Source organism: Rattus rattus, chromosome 1, assembly GCF_011064425.1.
Source record: "Rattus rattus isolate New Zealand chromosome 1, Rrattus_CSIRO_v1, whole genome shotgun sequence".
In the NCBI taxonomy this organism is placed as follows: domain Eukaryota; kingdom Metazoa; phylum Chordata; class Mammalia; order Rodentia; family Muridae; genus Rattus; species Rattus rattus.
In genome coordinates, this window is record NC_046154.1 from 59176695 (window position 1) to 59199570 (window position 22876).

At 39.3% G+C, this 22876-nt stretch overlaps 1 protein-coding gene across 1 annotated transcript in view; it reads right to left on the minus strand.

Moving 5' to 3' along the window:
* The window catches only part of LOC116900171 (cytochrome P450 2J3), a 326660-nt gene that overhangs the window by 285778 nt on the left and 18006 nt on the right, over positions 1 to 22876 (minus strand). The window contains exons 7-9 of the mRNA XM_032901957.1: positions 19420 to 19607; positions 17778 to 17916; positions 13922 to 14398 (exon numbers count right to left, since the gene is read on the minus strand). Of these exons, the coding sequence (XP_032757848.1) occupies positions 14220 to 14398; positions 17778 to 17916; positions 19420 to 19607 (506 nt within the window). The 3' untranslated portion in view covers positions 13922 to 14219. Of the gene's footprint in view, positions 14399 to 17777; positions 17917 to 19419; positions 19608 to 22876 lie in introns of the transcript that reaches the window.

Below are 22876 nucleotides of genomic sequence, written 5' to 3' on the forward strand. Positions count from 1 at the left end.
GCATAAACCCCAAAAAGCACCATGGGCATCTAGGAGCATGTTCTATAAGCAAACTTCCCCAGTGACTGCGTCACTGAAACAGAGCTAATCACAGTGACTCCTAACACATCTGGGCTGCCCAGTATGTCAGACAGCATTCTTGCCTCCATGCAACAAATCGCTTTGCTTTAACAGAGGCGCGCTTGGTGAATTAAGTGCACCCACGGATGTTTAACTAACACTTGTTGGAGGAACACTATGATCCTGATCACTGCTATTAATATTTTTATTATTGTGGTTCTGGGGAGTCAACTCAGAGACCTATAACAAGGCTATTTATGGTAAAAAGTAACTTTTATTTGCCACGTGTACTTGTCCTCTTGCAGGCTTATTGCTGAATAAATTCACCCTTTCTAGATCTCTCTAAATTCTGGCTGGCTAGTTCAACACAGCTGTTCTAGCCCAAGATGCTCTCCAGTTGACTGACTAAAAATGGCTTCTGACTGAATTATTCTGCTTGTCCTCGTACTACCTATGGCAATATGTTCTAAGGTTACTTCTCTTACACCTCCTCTGCCCCAGTTTTCTCTCTCTCTCTCTCTCTCTCTCTCTCTCCTCTCTCTCTTCTTTTCTTTCTCCTCTCACCTCTCTGGCTCTCTCCCTCTTCCTCTCCGTTGCCCTCCCCCCCCTGTTTGTGTGTGTGTGTGTGTGTGTGTGTGTGTGTGTGTGTGTGTGTCTGTGTGTGTACTGCCTTCTTAGGCTCTAAGGTTGCCTCCCTTCTCTGCCTACTCTCATGAGAGTTGGGTGTATCGTTTTTCTGACTCATTGTGTTACATCTTTCTCTGACTCATTACTTTGTCTGACCCTCTATTAGAGGTTACTTTCAAACTTGACTGCTTCCTCTTACAAACTAACTTTACCTTCATTGTTTGTATTCTATCCAGAAGCATTAAAGGTGCTTCATTCCAGCCAGTTCACACATACCTAGAAAATACTGGGATGGGATCCCTTGCCAGAGCAGCCATGTATCTGGATTAAAGTCCTCTATAATCTATTCATCTATCTATCTATCTATCTATCTATCTATCTATCTATCTATCTATCTATGTATCTATGTATCTATGTGCTCAATGTAAAAATAACTTTTTCTCCCCTGATGTAATTGTCTCTGAGGCTTCCTGCCTCCGTCTGCTAACCTAGGTATAGCCTTGGAGACATCTAGTCTCTACACAGTCTAACCTAAGCCTAGAATCTTTTCTGCTTTCTGAACTCTTACTGGTTGGTCATCTCAGCTGTTCTGGCTCAAAACTCCTCTCCAGGCTGACTGATTCAATCTGGCTTCTCTCGGTGTCTCCTGAATTGCTCTCCTTGGCAATAACTAACTCTAGCAATCTGTTCTAGTCTTCTATTTACTTCTCATTCTCTTGCTTCTTCTGTCTTCACCAGTGTCTAGTGTTTCCTTTTTATAATCTGTCTGTGTAAAACTTACCCACTAAAACTGCCTCTGCATTGCTCTCTCTTAAGCTTCCTTTTCTTCTCTCTTCTCACGAGAGGTAGGCATAGCCTCTACTGTCAAATCTTTACGTGATTCATACTTTTATCTGCCACTCAATTAGGCATCATTTTCAAACACGGGTGCTTCCTTCTACAAACTAACTTTGCCTTCGTTGTTTGAGATTAAAGGTATGTACTAAGGGCATATCTGTGTTCCAGACAGGGGTTAAAGGTGCATGCTAAGGGTTGAGCCACACTACAACTGGAAATGCTTTTTTACTCCATAAATAACAAAATCTCTGTTCACAGTGTGTTCAAATATCCTGGAAAAGCTCACAGTTAAGATATGGAGTGCTTCCGGAGATCAGTGGACTACTTGTGGGGTACTTTTTCTCCTACTATGTGAGGCTCAGGCCCTAAACAACTGGCTAGACAGAAAATGTCTTAACCAGTTGAGCCATCTTGCCACCTGCGAATTATTTTTTAGAGGGATATAATAACAGATTCAAACACTCAAAGGACCACAGTCTAAATAAAGCCTGAGAAAACTGTATCCACACATTATCCTAAATTGCTAATTTTTTAAAAAGAAACTTAGAAAAACAGGATAGAGGGCCCTGCTGGTTAGGGACATAAGATGAAAGTCCACCAGCCATTCGTCAGAAACAGATCAATGAACATGAAATGACAAAACAAAGGGATAGCATGTTCAAGGCAGCATGGAGGGAAATTTACTAGTGCATTTTTTTCTTCTGAAACTAAAGCACATTCTATTACTTAAAAAAGAACTAAATTGTATCTAAGACAAGTCTGTTTCTTTAAGGGCATACATTTAAAAATAATCAGATAAATAAGCTGAGGATACAGCTCAATGTTTATGAAAACCAAGTACCAGCCACAGCCAAAAAGAAATCATAAAGGTGAGGAATAAAATTAATGCAATCACATATTAAAGACAAACACAGAGAGTAAAACAAAGAAAGAGATCTTTGAAAAGATCTGACAAACCTTTAAAAAGAAAAGGAAAGCTAAAGAAGACCCAACTGTATAATTAGTAATAAAAAGAGACAGTTTAAAACAGATACTTCTGAGAAAATTGGTAGGGTTTATTTTTAAAACTCATACTTCAATAAAATTTAGAAGAAATGAATGTTTCTAAAATTATATATACTATTGAATAAGAATCTTAAAATATGAACAGATCGATAGGAAATACTGAGATTTGGATAATGAAAGATTATGAAATATTTCCCAATAAAGGAAAGGCCAGAATTGGATGGAGTCTCTCACATACAATGTTCCTCAAGTTATTCCACATAAGGGAATAAGAGCCAAGGCTTCCAAACTCAATGTTTCTGGGCAAATACTATCCTTACATCAAAATTAGACAAGGACAAAACAATAAACAGAAATATAGAGAGAAATCTGACCAATATTCTTGAACATAGATATATAAAGAACACAATGCTTACAAAACAAATTCAACAGCACATTAAAAAAAATCATGCACCATGAAGAAGTTGGTTTCATTCCAGGCATACAGTAATGACGCAAAATTTGCAGATAAGTAAGTTCAATACAGTACACAAATAGGATCAAGGGTCACACCTCAACTAAAAAAAAAAAAAAACAAAAAAACAAAAAAACAAAAAACAAGCTATGTGCAGCAAACACAGAGTCAATATCATGCAGAATGGAGAAAAGTAGAAAATGTTTTTTCTAAAATCAGTAACAAGGTAAAGATGTCCACTTTCAGTATATACAGTGATTTTCCCTAAAGTACTGTAGTCCGATTAATAAATGAAAGTGAACACACAGAGTAAGAAGTAGGCTAATTATCCTTATTGACCACATGGTCATACACTTGAAGACACTACAGAACATACCAAAAACTTATTGCCTAACTGAAAACTAAGCAAAGCAGCTTAGACCAAGCTTCAATAACCAGTAGCTTTTTGGGTACAATTATGGACCAACTTAGAAAGAAATCATAAAAACAATTCTAGTCAAAATAACCTTACAATGAAATTCTTATGAATAAGCTAACTGAGGTAGTAATAGACATCCAGAAGACTACAAAGCAAAGAAGATGAAATTAAGGAAAACTCCAGAAAATGCAGAGCCCCCATTGTCATAGTTTCATAGATTAATATTGTGAAAATTGCCATGTTCCCCAAACTAATTTACAGATTCAATGCAATCGTCATTCAAATACCAATGATACTCACAAAGTAATATATAATCACTACTTTCAAATTCTGCTATAGAATCCCAGTAACAAGATCACAATGATACTGACACAAAATATACACAGAGAGCAATGGAATGAAATAGAGGACCCAGAAGTAAAGTGTCACAGCTACATGCATCAGATTTTCAACTAAGACAGCAAAAACATGCTCGAAAATAACAGCATATTTTTAAATGGTCCTGGAAAAACTGGATATCTTAATGTAGAAATTTAAAACTAGGTACCTATCTTTTCATTCTGTACTAAAAGCAGAAAAAGATACATAACAGACATTAATGTAAAACATATGGTTTAAAAAAAAAAAAAAAAAACCTCTATAGGAAAGCAATGGTGAAACCCTTCAAGAAACAGGAATCAGCAATGACATTCTGAGATCTTACAGGTTTAGATGTAATTAATGCGTGAGATTTCAAGGAATTAAGAGCTTCTGCTTACAAAACAGGAGAAAATCATTGGCAGCTATTCATTCCAATGCAAACAACCAGCCAAACAGACAAGACTCAAGCACATGTAAACCAACTAATAAAAGGACCAATGAACTGAACAGCTATGCCTTAAAAATTATAAATGGTTACTAAATATGTGAACAAGTTTAATATACTTAGACCCTGGGGAAATGAAAATCAAAACTCTATTATGATCTCATTTTAGTCAATCAGGCTGTTTGCCATCTCTGAAACAGAAAGCAACTTATGTTGACAAGGAAGGGTTATTAAAGCATAAGGGTCAGAGATTGGCCTCTGGCAGCCCTAAGAAGCCAGTTCAGTTAACTCTCTTCCCTAGGTCAATTAAACAGATAAGTAATAGCAAAAGCAAAAAAAACAAAAAAACAAAAACAAAACAAAACAAAACAAAAAACAAAAAAAAAACAAAAGAAAAAACCGAGATTTTTTTAATAAGAGTGAAATCCAATGACCCATTCATATCCTTTTTGGGAATGCTATGATGAGGTTTAGTTTGGAGCAGAAGCAAAGACATATACATAACTAAGAAGGCTTGACAAAGGTGTAGGTGTACCCTGTCATGTGGTCACCATTGTCTCAGCTCCAGTCTTTTCAGCAAGGTTTTGTGACAAGTTGTAAAACTGTAAAATCTCTTTCTGAATGACAAGTTCCTGTTTTGACTGGCATAAGGATTCAAAGTTCTTGTTCCTTGAGAATGAGATTGCAAGGAAAACTCCAATTAATTCCTTTCTGGACCACTGTTATAATAGTTTAATAATCTATGGGAAGAAAGTGGTAAGGATGGGGGAATTGCATGTGCCTCTTTACAATATTTTAACTTCTGCCAACATCTTTATAGACCGTTTTGGCACTTTTGGAGGAAATGTAAATTAGTCCATCAGCTATGGATGCCAGTGTAGAAGATACTTGAAAAATGAGAAACAGAACTTTTATACAATACATACAACATTCCTGTCTGTTCTGCCAAAGAAATTAAAGTCAGAATGAAATTAAAATGGCTATAAAATACAATGAAATAAATGCTTATTGCACCACTATTTATCATGGCTGCTGTGGTGACTTTTGTACCAGAAATGGACCATAGATAGATACTAGGGAAACAACAGTAGGGCAAAGTTCAATTTATGTGTGTATTTGACTCCACCAAAGTCCAACTTGGCTAACCATAAAGTTTTCTGGTCTTATTTCTATGGCATGAATAAATGGTTATCTACACATGTATGAGGGACACCAAAACAGCTGGATGAATGAATGCATAGTTGCAGCCTGCCATGGACAATGACAGCTGCCTGCTCAGCTAGATCGACCAGGACAAATTAGATTGCAAATGCATGGCATTCATTTCCTGAAACTGTTCCCATCTCTGTCCCAGGGCTGACCACTTGCTCCCTCCATCTCCAATCTCTGTCTCTGTCTGCTCTCTCTGTCTCTCTGTCTCTCTATCTCTCTGTCTCTCTCTGTCTCTGTCTCTGTCTCTGTCTCTGTCTCTCTCTCTCTCTCTCTGTGTTTTGTGTGTGTGTGTGTGTATGTGTGTGTGTGTTTATTCTGCCCTCTTTGACACAAGGGGTCCAGTTAAGACCTAGAACTCTGGGGCTGGAGAGACTGTTCATTAATTAAGCGCACTGGCTGTTCTTGTAGAGGACCCAGATTCAGATCTAGAACCCATGTTGCAGCTCACAGCTGTCTATAACTACAGTCTCAGAGGATCCGACACCCTCTTCTAGCCTCTGAGGACCCTGTATGTAAGAAAAAATGAGGTAGAGAAGCAGACTAGATCTCAGAAAACTGAGACCATATTATTGAAATAGTGAGGGGTGAGTATGTGGGGGCAGTGTGTGTGTGTGTGTGTGTGTGTGTGTGTGTGTGTGTGTGTGTGTGATACCACTGCAACTAGGAAATCTACTTGCTTTTGTGAAAAGATTATGCTTCATTGTATCCAGGTAGGTCTTTGTGGTTCTGACTGGTCCGTTGGGTGTAGTGTATTTGGTGGAACTCCATAGCTATTGCATGGGTACCTTTAGCAGGCAACAGCTACTGAAGGAGAGGAGGCTTACATGGAGTCTTTGGGTATATGGAGACGTTCAGATGGGGGAAAGACAGGATAAAAATGTATGAGAATAATGAGGAAAGGAGTGATCAAGGGAAGAGGCAGAGTGGAAGGGAACTAAAACTTCCTTGTAGAAGGCTTGTGGTTCAATTATGTCTAGTTCTGTTGTCTTTGGGCCACATCTCCAACAAGTTAGGATTTGTTGGTGTGGAACCAGAGTCTTTCTAGGAGGAGGACACGAATCCCATTCTTGGCGGTAGTGAGATCTAAGCAGTGAACTTAGGCAGCCAAAGTAATGAGTTGGTCCTAAAGGATGTTAAGTGAAGAAATAGTTTCATAGATGTGAAAAACAAGGATGTAAAAACAAGGTTTTGAGAAACACATCTGACGTCAGGTTGCCAATGTTATGACAAAGTTTTGGTGATCAAGATATCAGTCAGAATAACCAGACTATTCTGACCATAAGTTAGGACAAAACAAAGATAACTGTTCTCAGAAAGACCCCCTACCCCTCTCTGTGGTAAATCCCGAGAACGACCGCAGGATGTCATCCTGAGCCTGCCCAACCACCCAGTCTCCTCTCCCACCCCCTGCTTCTGAGGAACTTTACAACTTAGCCCTTTCCCAGTGATTTTCCAAGGCCAGGTGCAGGGCTAGATGAGGAAAGTGACTGACTAAGCCAAGCACAGCCCCTTGAACAGGCCAGCCAATACCTGACCAGATCCTTTGTCCTGTGTTCCAACAATGAGAATAGGCCAGCTAACCCTGTTGCTAAAGTCTGCCCTCTGTAAAGAATAAAAGTTGTGTGCTTTTTGAGTTCGGGGTTGCCTCTCCCTGCGTGGATGAGCAACTCCACTTACGTGGATTTTTAAACCTCTCGCTATTGCATCGTTCCCTTTGTCAATTTGTGATCTGTGGATTGAGCTCCTGAGGTAAGGCCACTACGGGGTCTTACGACATAAGCTGACCTGAAATTTCTCTAAACATTTTTTAGAGCTGATACGATAGAGAGGTTAGTTGATGTAGGAGAGGCTTCCGGTCTGGTTGTTCCAATTCTGAGTCCCGAATGCAATATCTAGAATGGCAATAAGAGGCAAGGGTGGGATGGAGTCAGAGTCCCACTTCAGAGATCATACAAACTTCCTTTAGGGGTTCAGGATGCAGACTTTTATTTGAACTGGAAAAAGTGGCATTGTATAAAGGGCACCAGTTACAGTGCCTCAGAGGAGGGTGCATCCAAAGAGACACAGTAAATCTTAAAGAAGATAAAGATCCAGAACTACAGCCAGGAGGTAATAACTGTACAACGTTGTCAAGAGCATTAGCAGAAAATGTTAACAAGTTTTGAGTGATAAGGTTCAATACAGTTGTACACCTGGCTAAACCATGGACCAGAGTTTTGTCGAAGCTTACAGTAACTGTAGTTAGAAGTTTGTTACAGCAGACATCTGCATAAGGAGGTGGAAGCTTTATAAAAGAAGTCAATTTAATTCGGTGTCTAGTTGGTAATTTAAAAGAGAAATAAAGTCTTATTGCATCATTTTATAGGACTGTCTAGCAAACCTCTTAAAGACACCACACAGGTAGTCTGAATAAATATGAGAAACTGTACATACGATGGCACAGTGTCTAGAAGTCTCCTTTAATCCTGGAACATCCGTGGTCAGGGTATAGTCCATGGAATTAACTTTTTCTTTCTTTTTTTGAGGTGGCGGTTTTTTATTTATGTATATATTTATTTATTCACTTTAAATCCTGATCCCCCTCCCTCTTCTCCTTCCAGTTCCACCCATACTGATCCCTCCTCCATTATATCCTCCCTTCTCCTCAGAAAGGGGGAAGCTCGCCTTGGGTAACTCCCCACCTCTCTGTTGTTTGAGACATTACGATGTGGATGTAGACTCTAACATCCTCCGCTGAGAAAGACAACATATCCTCCTGTCCTGTGAGACACGAGGAGTAATTAATCTTTTCTATAAATATGGAGGAAGTTTTATCTTGTTTGGCTTATGCATCCAGAACTAGTCACACTTACTCAGCCAGAAAGAGAAGGCGCAAACTTCTGGTGGGTGTTTGGGGTGTTATTTCCCCATGATTCTTACTCTGTAATGAGGCTAATATTCCACTTACTCTGGTAGTCTGGTATTCCATCCAAAGAATACCTGGGTTTTGAGCCTGGGTTTTGCTGCTATGCATGTGTATTATTAATTTAGCCCATTTTACTCAATCACCTCATGTTTTGTAGCCAGTTCTTTTGATATATCTGGTTTTGAATATTATTTTTACATTAAACAAACTTTAATTAAACTTTAAACTTGTTTTGAGTTACTTGCTTCAGGCTTAAATTTTACAACATACGACAAAGACTATATTATGGGAGATATAAATTGATCTCTCTCTCTCTCTCTAAGCTTGTCTCTGTAAATGAATTACAATTGTACCAGCATGACTGCAAATGCAGTTCTTGGTACATTAAAGACTTTGATCATGTATAGTGTGATTGAGCATTAACTTGCAAGTCTTCATTATCTTTAACAGTTTATAATTAATAACTTTTCTAAGATTAGGATTTCACAATTTTATTTGATAAGTTTGAGTCTCTGAAATTATGCTTTTGAATTAAAGTTCTTTTGGTATCAATATACATTTCAAACCATAGATACAGTCCATAAAGAGGCTGGGAATCTTATTTTAAAATTCATTTATAGTGTGCTTTTACAAACTATCACAGTTTTATATGACTTACTTTCTCCAAATTGTTAAATTAAATTATTAAATTAATAAAATTACAAAGACGTGATTAGACATAGATTTTTAATTCAGATCTTTACTTTAATTTTTTAAAAACCTTACTAGACCATTATAACCTTAGGAATTTAGACATGGTATGGTGCAGAAAAATTAAGATTACCTGTATATGCGCTTTTTAAAAAAATAATTAATACTTCTTTTTGTTGTCAGTTTTAAGAACCAAGAAAGTGGGACCAGTTTTCTGAGAGCTAGACACCCATAATTATATTTATGAGCCATTTTAATGTTTATACATACATTTATATTGATTTAAAAAATTAAATATCATAGGACATAAGAGTAACAAATAAACTCATTCACTTAAACAAATTTTTTTTCTAACGGGGGATTTGTTTGGCAATATTTAGGTCTTTTATTCGGTATATATAACATTTTTAAATGGCTACATATGTGGACTATCTCCCCATTTTTAGATTTTTACCTCATGCATCCAGAAAACATTAAGGTCCCATAGAACTAGGGCTGATCCACACACAGCCAACTGAGAGGAAGGAATGGATAATCTGGTAAAGGCCCAGCAGTGATATTGTCTGTCTTCTCTTTGAAGGAATATTAACATTTAACAAGTTTGGTTGTAGTTATTTTAAGCATTAAGAGTGGGAGTTCTGGGGTTGGGGATTTAGCTTAGTAGTAGAGCGCATGCCTAGCAAACGCAATGCCCTGGGTTCGGTCCCCAGCTCCGAAAAAAAGAAAAAGAAAAAAGAAAAAAAAAAGAGTGGGAGTTCTGAAGATGGCCACTGCTAAGCTTAGAAGATATTGTGAAACATCACTTTAATAAAAACATTGAATCCGTATGACACACATAGTGTGAAACAAGTTAGTATTACATGCATACATGTTTACATATTGTTAAACCATTAGGTAGGCGTACTGGCTGGTTTTTTTTTTTGTGTCAACTTGAAACAAGCTGGAGTTATCACAGAGAAAGGATCTTTCCTTGAGGAAATGGCTCCATGAGACCCAGCTGTAAGGCATTTTTTCAATTAGTGATCAATGGCGGAGGGCCCAGTCCATTGTGAGTGGTACTATCACTGAGCTGGTAGTCCTGAGTTCTACAAGAAAGGAAGCAGAGCAAGCCAGGGGAAGCAAGCCAGTAAGTAGCATCTCTCCACGGCCTCTGCATCAGCTCCTGCTTCCTGACCTGCTTGAGTCTCAGTCCTGACTTCCTTTGGTGATGAACAGCAATGTGGAATTGTAAGCTGAATAAACCCTCTCATCCCCAACTTGCTTCTTGGTCATGGTGTTTGTGCAAGAGTAGAAACCCTGACTAAGATGGTAGGGCTTGTAAGTTTCCCAGTAAACTTTTAGAGAATGTAAGACCATGTAGTATGTAGATGAATTTTTGAAAATTAAAATCATTATTAAATGTGTGTTCCCATTGTCTGACAGAATTTTGCTAAGGGAGCTCTGTTGAAACTATGTTACTATTGATAGACTTTAGACAGAGGTTCTTTTTTAGCCTTTCTATCCAGGGGCAACCTGTTGGCTGTTTTTATTAGACACCTTTTTGCCATGAGATAAACAATCGTAGTCCCTATTGAAAATAGTTTACCCTTTAGCATTTTAAGTACATAGTATCAAGGCCTAATGACTAATGATGGAAACAGGTAAGCTAACTAACTGCGGGTTACTTTTCCTTGCCTACCTCAAATCCAATCCCTAGTCTTATGCCCAGTTCGGCATCAGACCACTAGCTGTGGTCTCCTTTCCCTGCCCCCCATCTCCACTGGATCTCATAGACCCTCCCCTGCGTCTCTCCTTATACTAGCCATTGCTTTATCCCAGACTCCGTCCAGTTTCAGCAGGTATTTCAGGGAAAACGGGCCACTCCAGCTAAGGAAGCAGAATGCTTGCAGATCTTTCTGTATCCTGCTGTTCTTCCAAATCCAGTCCCCTCAGACTCATCTCCAGGTCTGCAGCAGACCCTCTGCTGTGGCGTCTCCTCACTCTCTACCCATATTCCCAGGGAACTAAGCAGAACATGGTGAAACACCCCCTTTCCTATCTCCTGTGGACCCTTTCAGCCCTTCTCGAGCCCCTCCTGAGTCTATGTTGTCAGTTCCCAATATCCAGAAACACACTTGACCTGGAACCCCCAAACTGAAGTAGGCAGTGGCTCCGTAAAGCCTGTTTACACACACATGTGTCTCCTAGCTACCCATGGCCGATGAGGTATGGATGCTAGAGGGAAACCCACTTTCCAACTTTCCTAAACCAACATATTTGCAACCTTCATTATAAATACTTATCCTCAGGCCCACAGATAAATGTAGCTCTTACCTCTTATCAAAGAAACCTCTTCTGGCAGCAAACAGACACCAGTACAGAAATCTACAGCTGGTTAAAATCCAGAGAAAAACTGTGAGATGCTCATCTCTAACAACTCTTACAATCAAGTGCCTCAAATGGTTTATCTACTATGTGCCAGGCAAAAATGAAGAAGGGAGAGGATGGAGCTTTAAAACAAAGCAGGAATGGTTTTTAGAGATTTCATTCACAATTATTTTCAATACAATTCTTGAAGGGGAAGGAGACTGATACTTTATGCCACTTCCAGTGAAGTTACAAAAAACGGAGAGAAGGGTCGTGGGTGGAAATTTCCACTAGGAGTCACAGTGAATTGCTTTCTAAAGTTCCAGGTTCATTGTGGTTACAGGATACTAGGACTCATTGTACTCATGGGAATAGAATGAGGTCCTGGTATTTCTATCTTTATTATACTTATTGTGTCAAGATTAGGCAAGGCCATGCTGTAAATGACTCTGTATTATATAAGCAGTAGTTTATCATGCTGTGTCTGGCTCTGAGATACTCCATCTTGCAAGCATATTTGACTCCACTTTGAGGATGGAAGACGACAGTGCAGCTGGACGGATGCCCGCAGTGACAGCAGCAGTGAGCCACCCAGGCAGTGCAAAGTAATGACTTATTCCAAGAACAAAACATGTGGCAAACTATGAATTTATTGGAGTGAATTTAGACTGAAGGAGCACACGGGTGTAAGCAATCTTCAATAAAACTTGGATAGTCTTTTATTTGGTCAAAGTTCCAGAGAGAAACTCAAAGACAGGTTTTAGGTAAGTCTCTTTTAATAACACTGTGTATAACAGAGACGGGCTCCAAGGTTTAGATCTTGACAGCAACAGTAGCCTATGAGAATAAGGAAGTGTCTTGTTCTTGTAAGTTGCTAATGAGCAGAGGTCTCTAAGTTAATATATAGCTTATGCTAGAAGCTACAAATGACTGACAGGTGAAGAAAGGCTGTGGAGCTTCTATTCAAGCTGCCTTGGGTCCAGGCAATCAGAGGCTTCCTGCCATGCTATGTAACCTGAAGAGGCTGTGTGCTCTAGGGGTCACAGCTGGGACTTCTGAGCTCTTTTGCTAATAAAGGGAAAGACCCAGTTTGCAGGGAGCCTGGCTGTTCAATGCAGCAGCATCTGGCCCTGTGCAAGAAACGGTTTTGAATGTCTGTGAGCTAACAGGCAAAAGAAAACTATTGGACACACCAAACCAAGGAAAGAGGCCTATCAACTCCCTACCTGGATCCCATAAAGAGGTGGAGACCAAGCCCTGCAGTCACTATGGTCCTCACCAAGAATGTGTGTCAAAGACCATCAGCCATCTACTTGTTTGCCTGCCAGCATCGGCCATCCATCCATCTAACCCACTTCCTTGTCTAGTTGTAGTAGTGCCCTGTTTTCTCTGCAGCTGGACTCCATACTGAAGCTTCACTCACATTGCTCCTACTCACAGCCACCATTGCTTCTCAGGCTTTCCTCTCTCTGTTTGGTTTGCTATGATATTAGTACAGGGGCTCTGACCTTCCTATCAGATCCCCAGCTTTGGCTTCCCAGTCCTTTTCGAAACTTCTTAAATGTCCTGGCCTCTTGGCCCCTTGTATTACTCTAACACTGACACATACAGAGACACATTTACTGTGTAGTATCAAACGTGTGGTGTAGGAGTTAGCATTACCCATTTTCTGTAGATACCCTGACCTTGGAATGGAACCTCAGGCTACTCCACACAAGTGCTTGCTTGCTATCATGGTTTATAGTGCTGTTTCTCAAGGTGTTGCTCGAATCAGCTTTTCACTGAATCACAAAGTCACCAGTATTGGTGATTTTGTCTCTCAGCCATTTAAATCTCTGAGGCCTAGCTTCTTGGAAACCAAAAGATTTTGGGGTGATGTCCTTCATTAGGCAACTTTGTTGTTTTAATAGTAAGGAGGTCAAATTTTCTTGTCAGTAGCTTACTTTATCATTGTTAATTGCCCTTACTGATCACACCCAGAAAAAAAATTCTTTCATTTAATACTCCCCATTGAAAAATGTTGTGCCAGGGCCAAGTATGTTCAGGCTAGTAACTGGAATGACGTAATCTTAAAGGCAAGTGACATTCATATCCAACATAGCCAAGTCCTATGAAGGAATGTTTGGAATGTTTCTGGACAAACTTCTAGTGGAGGATTCTAGGTAAAAAAAAAAAAAGGTTAAATGGGTATAGGAAATCTTTCCTAAATCAGAATGCTTCCAGAATTTGGTTTTCTGTGGTTACTCCTTACCATATCCTGGGTCCAAAGTCAAGGTCCTACTGCTATAAGTAATTCATAGAAACTGCTTCCATAGCACCTGCTTAGCCTGCCTGTTGGAAGTCATCCTGCCAGGCTGACTTTCAAATGGACCACTTAGAGGCAGAGCAAGGCAAGGCAGCTATAGATCTGACAAGTAGGAGAGCCTTTAGGTGGACATCTATACTGCCTTCACCGCAGAATCAGAGTAACTCTTATTTACTCCTTTTAGCAATATAGCTGAACTATGTCTGTAGTCCAGAAGAAAATGCACATCAATGAAAGGAGAAAAATAGGGGGCAAAGTAAAGGTATAAATTTTATGATCGTTTTTATGATTTACATAGTCACTTAATCCATTCTCCATGATCACGTAATCATTTTCTTTTCTGGAAGAATCATTTTTCTCTGCAAGATGTCAGTCGTGAAGCTGTGCCATTGAGCTCACAAGTGGCTTTCTACTTAATGAACCCATAGCTTGATTCAATTTCCTTAGTCTCATTGCACACACTCCCTCAGTCACCTTTAATTCTATCCCCTCAATGTGAGCAGGCACCAGTGTCTTCCATGCAGATGCAATTTCTTCATACTTTCCTCTTCGACATCACAGCCTAGGAATTGCACAAAGGCGGTGACTGACTGGGGAAATGGTGACGGACATTCTGAATTGCAGACTAAGCTTCTCATTGACTGGGGGCTTGAAGGTAAATTTTTGGATAAGAGAAGTGATAAAAATGAACAGCTCGGACCTGGCCAGTTGTTCTCCAAGACATGCTCGCTTTCCTGTAAGATAAAAAACAAAACAAAACAAAACAAACAAACAAAAATGGATTTACTCAGCTGCCAGTGGTACGTCCAGGAATTGGTGTCCCTAACTACCATTTGAAGAGTTTGAGTAGATGCTGGAATTCAAGTCCCACAAATTGTTTACTTATGTCTAGCATCTGCTTTGCCTCCTCCAAACATATGAAGTAAAAGTCCAGGATCACAAATTGAATGCTCTCAGTGATCAGGCCATGCTGGGGGAGCATGGCTAGGACACTATATAGGAGAAAGGGCCTGTGTTGACTGGGAATGTGTGAACAGCTCAAGTGCTTTTCAAACTCACTTAACAAACATAAACAATGAAGCAGATAATGGTGCAGCAAACAATCTGAAAATACATTTTAACCATTAAAAGTAGATGCTTCAGGCAAAACTTTTCAGTACCTGTGTGATATATAGCCCGGACATTATAGTTTTCACCTGTGTGTTCAAGCAATGTATTTAATCTTTGTTCTCTTCATCTTCATCTTCATCTTAAGTATGCCTAGGCATATGATGGGTAACTTGCTAAATAGAATCAAAATCAACTCTGTTGTAAGTTCCCAAGATTCTTCTAGGAGAATTCCTCCGTCAAAATAAAACTTGACCTGAAAAATCAGGAACCCAAGCTCAGCAGCGGGCTCCCACTCATTTTCAAAGCGCTAAATCTTTCTCACTTGACAAACATGCAGTCTGCGTCCTGCCCACGGCTCCATGGCTGGCAGTATTCACAATTAGTTCATGAGGATGAACATGCTTTAAAAAGGATGAAAACAAGGGATACTGAATTTGAAGGCTTTAGAGTAAATCAAAGAATAGATCCAAGAGCAAGAGTCAAAATAAACCTTTCCTCCTTTCACATGCTTTATGTCAGTTGTGTTGCAATGGCAGACAGCTAACCACACTGCCTGCTTAAAACTGTGCTTGGGCCATTTCACCTCACATAGCACACTTGAATTCCATCAGTAATGAGAGCAATGACCAAGCTTTTGTCAAAGTTCTTCCTAAGCATAGCTTCTCTAAGTCAGTGATTTGATGTACTGAGGTGCAAAGACTCTTGCTAGCATGGAGTTGCCATGTGTTTGGTCAATAAACAGGCAGGATTTGAAGTTTCAAGAATTGTGCCATGTGTCCTAATATTACACCGGTAAATAACCCTATGCCTACTTTCTTTTGCCAAGCAAAAAGTAGCTGACATTGACGTTTCCTTCATACAGGGATGCTGCACATAGGAAGTTGAGAGAAGGCAGGTGGAACAGTAGCTGCATTCCAAAGGTCAGAGTGGGGCAGAAAATATTGACAGCTTTTAGCAAAATGCTAATCCTGGAGACATTTTAGGGTTCTATATTCTCCTCAATTTAACTCGTTTTCATTATGCCACACTAGTGTGAACATTTTTAGGCAACTGAACTTTTTTTTTCTACTCCATCAGAAAGAGATATTGAAAGCAGGGTAGATCTCATCGCCCTCTTCCATAAGTTCCATATTATGTGTACTGACTCTTCAGTGCTATTCCAATAAAAGACTGCAATAATTCCCCTGCCCTTAAGTTCTGGTTAGCCTTGTGGTTTGAATAGGTCACCGGAATGCAGTGGAAGTCATGATGTAACAATTTGTAGCCTGAACCTTACCAGGCCTGTGTGTCTCTGTCCTCCCCTTTGGGATATTTTGAACAGACAGCTGGTTTGCCAATGGGAAATATGGAAATAACACTATTTTGTTCAGGTGAGATCACAGCAGATTTTCATATAACCAGCTCAGCTTTTACACATACAAGATCACTTATCTCACCTGTATACATGAGAATGATATCTGTAAGCTAGTAGATTGGGATCACTTGTTATGCAGCAAGACATTGGTACATATGAATTCAGTGAACTTTACAGTAAAAGGAATTGTAACAGAGGAGGTGAATTCCAATTTAGTTGTAATGGAGATCAGGTCTAGAAATAGCCCAAGTGTGCTAATACATATTCTTGGAATATATTGAGTTTGTCTACAGGAATAAAGAAGATACCAATCCATTTTCTCTCCAATTATGGACGAACAGATTCTTATGCATGAGACAGTGCTTGCTAATGAAGTCTATAAAGAAGAGGGTATAAAGTAATTCCTAATAGCAAGGCATCTGTGAATCACTTTGTGTTGCTCTTTTTATTCTAAAGCTGATAAAGATGGGAAAGTCTTTTTATATCAGAGAAGTGAAATACCTAGGGGAAGAATACTTCATTCAAACTCTGAAGAAAACAATCTATTTCATTGTCTCTTGCCTGAGAGGTTTCTTCTGCCTTTCAGTCCTGTGTGTCGTACAATCTCTATCACCGGAGTTACAGTGTTGCATGGTGACTTGTCTAGAAAATATGCTGTTGTAATAGTGGCATAAATGTTGTAGAAGTAACCAACCACTACACAAGTGGACTTAAAACCCACTTCATGATATGGAAGCCACACCTAACACTTCTTGGATAGCCATGAACAATAATTTAAATTGGGCACAGGACTATAAGAAAAAGAAAATTCTACTGTTCTGCCGAAAGAACAGAGCACTAAAATGACTCCATATGATATTCTCTTATCCCTATAGGTTTGTTCCTGGCTCAGCCATCATAAGAGAAGCTTCCTCTTGTAGTAGAAGGGAACTAGCACAAACACTCACAACTGGACAAAGTGCAAAGACTAAAAGATTTTTAAAAGACTCAATTCTAAATGGAATATCTTCAAACTCCTACCTTCAAGACTCAGAGTACTATGTAGAAGAGGAGGTCAAAAGGTGACAGGAGCTAGAGATGGGATGAATGACTCCAAAGAAACAATGTTTTCCAGACAACAGAACTGATGTGGTTCCATGCCACAGCAAATGGCTGCTGGTCTTTACCTTGTATATGTGTTTTGCTTGTATAATATGGTTTCCTAGTTTTATGAGTTTTGGTGTGTGTGTGTGTGTGTTTCTTTTGTTCCTTTTTCAATTCTTTGTGTATGTTTCTCTGTGTGTTTCTTTTGTTTCTTTTCAGTTCTTTGTGTGTCTTTCTGTGTGTGCTTGTGTGTGTGTGTGTGTGTGTGTGTGTATGTGTGTGTTTGCCTGCTTTTTTTTAATTTTGTAAAGAAAGGAAGAGAAAGAAGGGGCATAGAGTAGGTGAGAAGGTAGGGAGGGCAATGGACAGTGGAGGAATTGGGAGAGAGGACACTGTGATCAGGATGTATTATATAAAAATTTTAATTGAAAAAAGAAAGATAGATCCACAGTAGACATGCTCATCTGGAGACATCCCAACTAGAGCACAGAATTAGAACTAGAGCAAAGAGAGGAAGGAAAATATATGGAGGAAGTTGGAATTCTCTCCTGCACATCACAACTCACCCATTGAGAATGGCAGAAAGGATTCTCTCTTCTTAAACTGTCCATTCTCCAAAAAGTGCTCTGGATTGAAGGTGTCTGGGGTGGCCCACTCTTTAGGGTCCCTGTGCAGTGCGGTTAAGTTGGTTAGAATCATAGTACCCTAGAAATGATGGCAGAAAGTGACGATTTAATGAAAACTCCCACAAAGGTGATTCTCAAGCTCCAAAATGCAAGATACTTGACCCCTGAACTTCCCCATTCTCCCCATCTGATTTGCTATTGTCTGATACACTTCAGCCATTTACAAATGTAGGTGGACTATGTCTCATTAAAGGATAGATCTACTTTACTAAAAGTGGCTAGTATAAGCCTGGTATGAAGACTTTAATCATCCATGGGATGATGAACCTGCTACCTAATTAAGACCATAGCAGCTGTATGGTAGATCTCCTTCATCTCTGATTCTCCATTATTTCTGATACATTATCAAAGAGATCACACAGTTAGTCAAAGGCCCAGGAATCTATGAAAAAGCATCCCTATCAAGGCACATGCATGACACAATATCCAGAGTCACCAAGGTGAGCCATTTCCTATTGTTGCTTTATCCTTCCACTCTCACTGGTTTTCCACCATAGTAGTCTTCGTTTATGACCTCAACCAGGCCATTCATGTTTTAAGGCTTCTTGTTTTGAACGGAATATCCCTCCCCATTTCGGCACATGGTTAATTCTTAACTCCCCTTCAGTCCCCAGCTCCAATATATCGTCTTCTAGAAGCAGCACTGATGCTTTTTAGCTGTCGTTCTTCACCCCAACTTGTCAGCATTACAGAGAAACAACATTCTCTCCTGTCAGTAGTCCTCAGAGATTATAAGCAGGGTCTCTCATTATTCAGGTATCCCTAGTCCAGACTCAAACTTTGCGGGTGTTTAATAAATATTCCCTTGATTCTAGATTCTATTCTGAGTGTAAGATTTTATGTGTGTGTGTGTGTGTGTGTGTGTGTGTGTGTGTAATTCCATCTTTATATCCATATGGAGCCTATGATTGGGTTGAGTGAATTTTGTAGAAGCTGAAGCTGTACTTGACTAGGTGATGTGCCTGTACTGTGGTAGAAAGTGAAATCAACATTGAAATAGGCCTATCTGTTTCCAGGCTATGGTTCTCTGCCTCCTTTGAACATAGCCATTTATATTTCTTAGTACCCAGAGTTGATGTTATAGTCTGTAGAAAAGGTTGGTCTGGTTATTTGAAGATAAATCAACGGACAGAAGAAATACAAAGAGCGTTGGGAAAAATTCAGACCAAACTTCAAGCTATGAATTGCTCAATAGTAAAGGGAATAGTAACCACAAGGGTAGCTTTCTGCTTCCACAGCAAATGTCCTTTGCCACCATTAGAACAGAAAGATGCTGTGTCATCCCTTAGCAAGCAAAGCCATGTTTGGCCTAAATACATCTGATCTAAGAATCTTCCTTTCTAGATTCCTCAGAATAGATTTGAATATCCACCGAGACACATAGAAAGTTTTAGCAAAAAGTAAACTTCCTTTCTCATTGAAATTATTTCTTAGGTCAGCAATTCATGTCACTTTTTAACTTTAGGCACCCAGGACGATGGTAGAGATATACTGGAGGATCTGAGACTGGGAAAGTGGTTACCTTTGGCAAGTTAAATCCAGCCAAATTGGTGTCAACTGCCACTTCCCTGGGAACATTAAAGGGGATGATGTTGCCTATTCTCTGCACCTCGTGAATGACAGCATTGGTGTAGGGCATGGAGTCTCGGTCTGCCAGGTTTGGCTGTCTTCCTTGGCCAATCACTCTGTCAATCTCAGCCTGCATTTTTTCTAGGACAAAACAAAACAGGAAATTCTATTAATTTTAAAAGTTCAATGCTTTTTTTTTCTAACAATATAGTAGCTGTCTCTGAGACCTCATCTGCTTTTATTTCATCTTAGCATCCAGGATATAAAGAAATAAAAGTTTCCTCAAATCTTCAGATAGCTTTTTTTAAAATAAAACTGTCAATTCAATAACTTCCTTCGAGCTGACAATGTAATCATAAAATTGGATATATATAAAATCTGAACTAAGTATCTTAGGTATGCACACACTACTATCTAGTCAGGTTTCTACAAACAAGCACCGTTCACTGAGTGGGTTACAAAACAACATGAATGTATTCCTGATAGTTGTAGAGCTTTGAACTCCACAGATTAAGACACTGTAAGTTTCCTTGCCTGGTAGACAACAACTTCCTGTCTCATACGTGCTGTATCCTCATGCTACCAAGGAAAAAGGAATCTCTCTGGTACTTCTTTTGGAAAGGCACCAATCTCCTGAATAATCACATTGAGATTAGAGTAGAATATGAGTTTGGCAAGGAGGACACAAAAGTTCAGACTGCAGCACATCTTTAAAGTCTAATATCTAAGGAGATATATGTCTGTGGTCTGTGGACAGCAGTGTTTTGCTAGACACATCCTGGTGAAGATTCTTACATTCTTTGAGATTCAGTTTTCTTTTGGGATTAGTCTGCCTTATCTTGAGGATGTTTTGAGGGTTACACAAACGTTTACAGTAATAAGTGATTGATTCTGCAAGCTGTCAATATGACTCCTCTTTCTCAAGAGTAATAGAGGTGGAACTAATTTTGTTTGATTGTCTGGTTCTACTTTTTATTTTAAGTGAACTTGGAACTTTGTGCCCTTTACTATTACTTTACTTGTGAAAATTAATTTCATACAAAATTTATATAATACAAAATTTATTGCTATTACCATGATGGCTTTCGAGGCAGGATTTCATCTATACGGCCAGGGTCATCTTGAACTGTTTCAAATCTGTCAAGTATTGAGATTAATGGTATGAACCACCAACCACAGCCACTTTTCTCACCACTTTTACCTCAGTAATTCACCAGCATTTAATATGTCCATGTTGTTGTACATGTTATTGCTCAAACTTTATTTTGCAAAAAGGTCTGTGTTACAAATAATGTTTTCCTTCTCTGTGTATTCTAATTCTATGTGGTATACAATTTGACTATTGTTTCCATTAGATAGTAGAGTATTTGTCATTTGGGAACCATATTTTTTAAGTTAGAATAATTTCCTGAATTAATGGGGCATCAGAATTCATTTTCTGGAGAAGATGGTGGGTGACTCAGTGGTTAAGATCACTTCTTGCTCCTTCAGAGGACCTGTGCTTGGTTCCCAGCACACATATGATGGCTCACAGCCATCTGTAACTAGAGTTCCAGGGATTCTGATTTTTTTCTGACTTCTTTAGGTACAAGACGAGCGCATGTATTACACATACTCAGGTGAAGCACTCATATGCATAACATAAATCAAAAAATTAAAAAGAACTTCTTATGTCTGACTAAATTTTCTTTTGATTCTCATATATATTTCATACTTTATTTATTCCTGGCCCATGAGTACTCTGTTTTTATACCATCTCTTGACTATTGTGCATGTTGTAAAATGAACATGGTTTAATTGTATTATTTAAATATGTTGGCATCTTATTTTCAGGAGTCAAATGTTTAATCTAAGTGGGTTGATTTTAAATCTAAAAAATGTGGTCTTAGGATAGCTAGATGGCTGACAGTGTTGAATTACCTACTGACCTGAATTAAACCTTAGGGTCTACATGGTGAAAGAGACAATTGATTCCTGCAGGCTGTGCTATGACTCCCACACTGTGCCATGGCATTGTCTCACATCCCTTAAAATACAAGAAAGTTGTATAACATTCAGAAAAAAATTCATTTTAAATGGTGATTCAAAATACATAATAGGTAAAGATAGATACATACTAAGTACACATTTTACATTCATTAAAAAAAAGTTTACTCTGGGGAGATAGCTCAGTTGGTAAAAATGCTTCCTTTGCAGGCACGAGAACCTAAGTCTGGTCCCTAGAAGCCATATACAAAAGTCGGTTGTGATGGCAAAAACTTGTAGTTCTAATATGCTGGAGATGCAGAGAGAAGTGGATCCCTGGGGCTCAATGGTTATTTGTTGAATTCCAGGTTAATGAAAGAACTTATCTTTTTTTTTTAAGTGAACTATGCTTCTGAAGAACTTGGCTTGTGGCCTGAACATGCATATGCACATATACTCATACATACATGCACAGAGAGTCACTCACCCAAAGATGAAATAAAGATTATGGGCAAATTTGACTTCATCATATGGGCAGAGCTCTTGCTCTGTTTGGTTTTCAAAATGTACTAAATTGAGTTTATAAATGAATAAACTGTGAGCTACAATTTAAAATAGGAAATGATTCATGGTATAAAAAAGCGATCCTAACAAGCACCTGTTAAAATCTTCTATATGTAGAGGTAGAGAAATTGTGAGACAGATAATTCTTTGTCACGGACAACAGGCAGTGAAGAGACGTTAAAGTTATATATAAAGCTCAGTGATGGAGGAGCATTATTCCTCTCTGGAGGAAGAAAGTGACAATTCCCCAGTCAGTAAATTCCTGGAGAAATGGGAAACACCTTAGACGGGTGGAGCCTTGCAAAATTCTTCTAGACTTGGCAGAAATCGGAACAGTACATTGTTGGTAGATGGAAGACCCAACGTCATGACTTAGATGCAGGAATAAGGAGAGCAGCATAGGACAGGTAACACAGGGATGCGGACAGGCAACACAGGGATGCGGACAGGCAACACAGGGATGCGGACAGGCAACACAGGGATGCGGACAGGCAACACAGGGATGCGGACAGGCAACACAGGGATGCGGACAGGCAACACAGGGATGCGGACAGGCAACACAGGAATGCTACCATGCAGGGTGGGGAGGGTGGAGACTGGGCAAAGAGAAGCGCATCACATGACTCCAGAAACCAGACTAAGGCATTTCCAGGGCAAATAAGAATGTATTGTTAAAAACAAAGAAGGGAATCTATGGATACTCTTAGGTAAAGTGACTTTTGCTAGAACTTACCACATTGTCACTTCTCTTCTTTGCTTTGTTCTAAGTTCAATTCTTTATGAGATGAACCCACCACAATCCTGACCAAACATGTGGAGAATGTACCCCTTTCCAAGTGCACATTACCTCCCAGGTCCTCTACCTTTTCCTACCCCTCCAT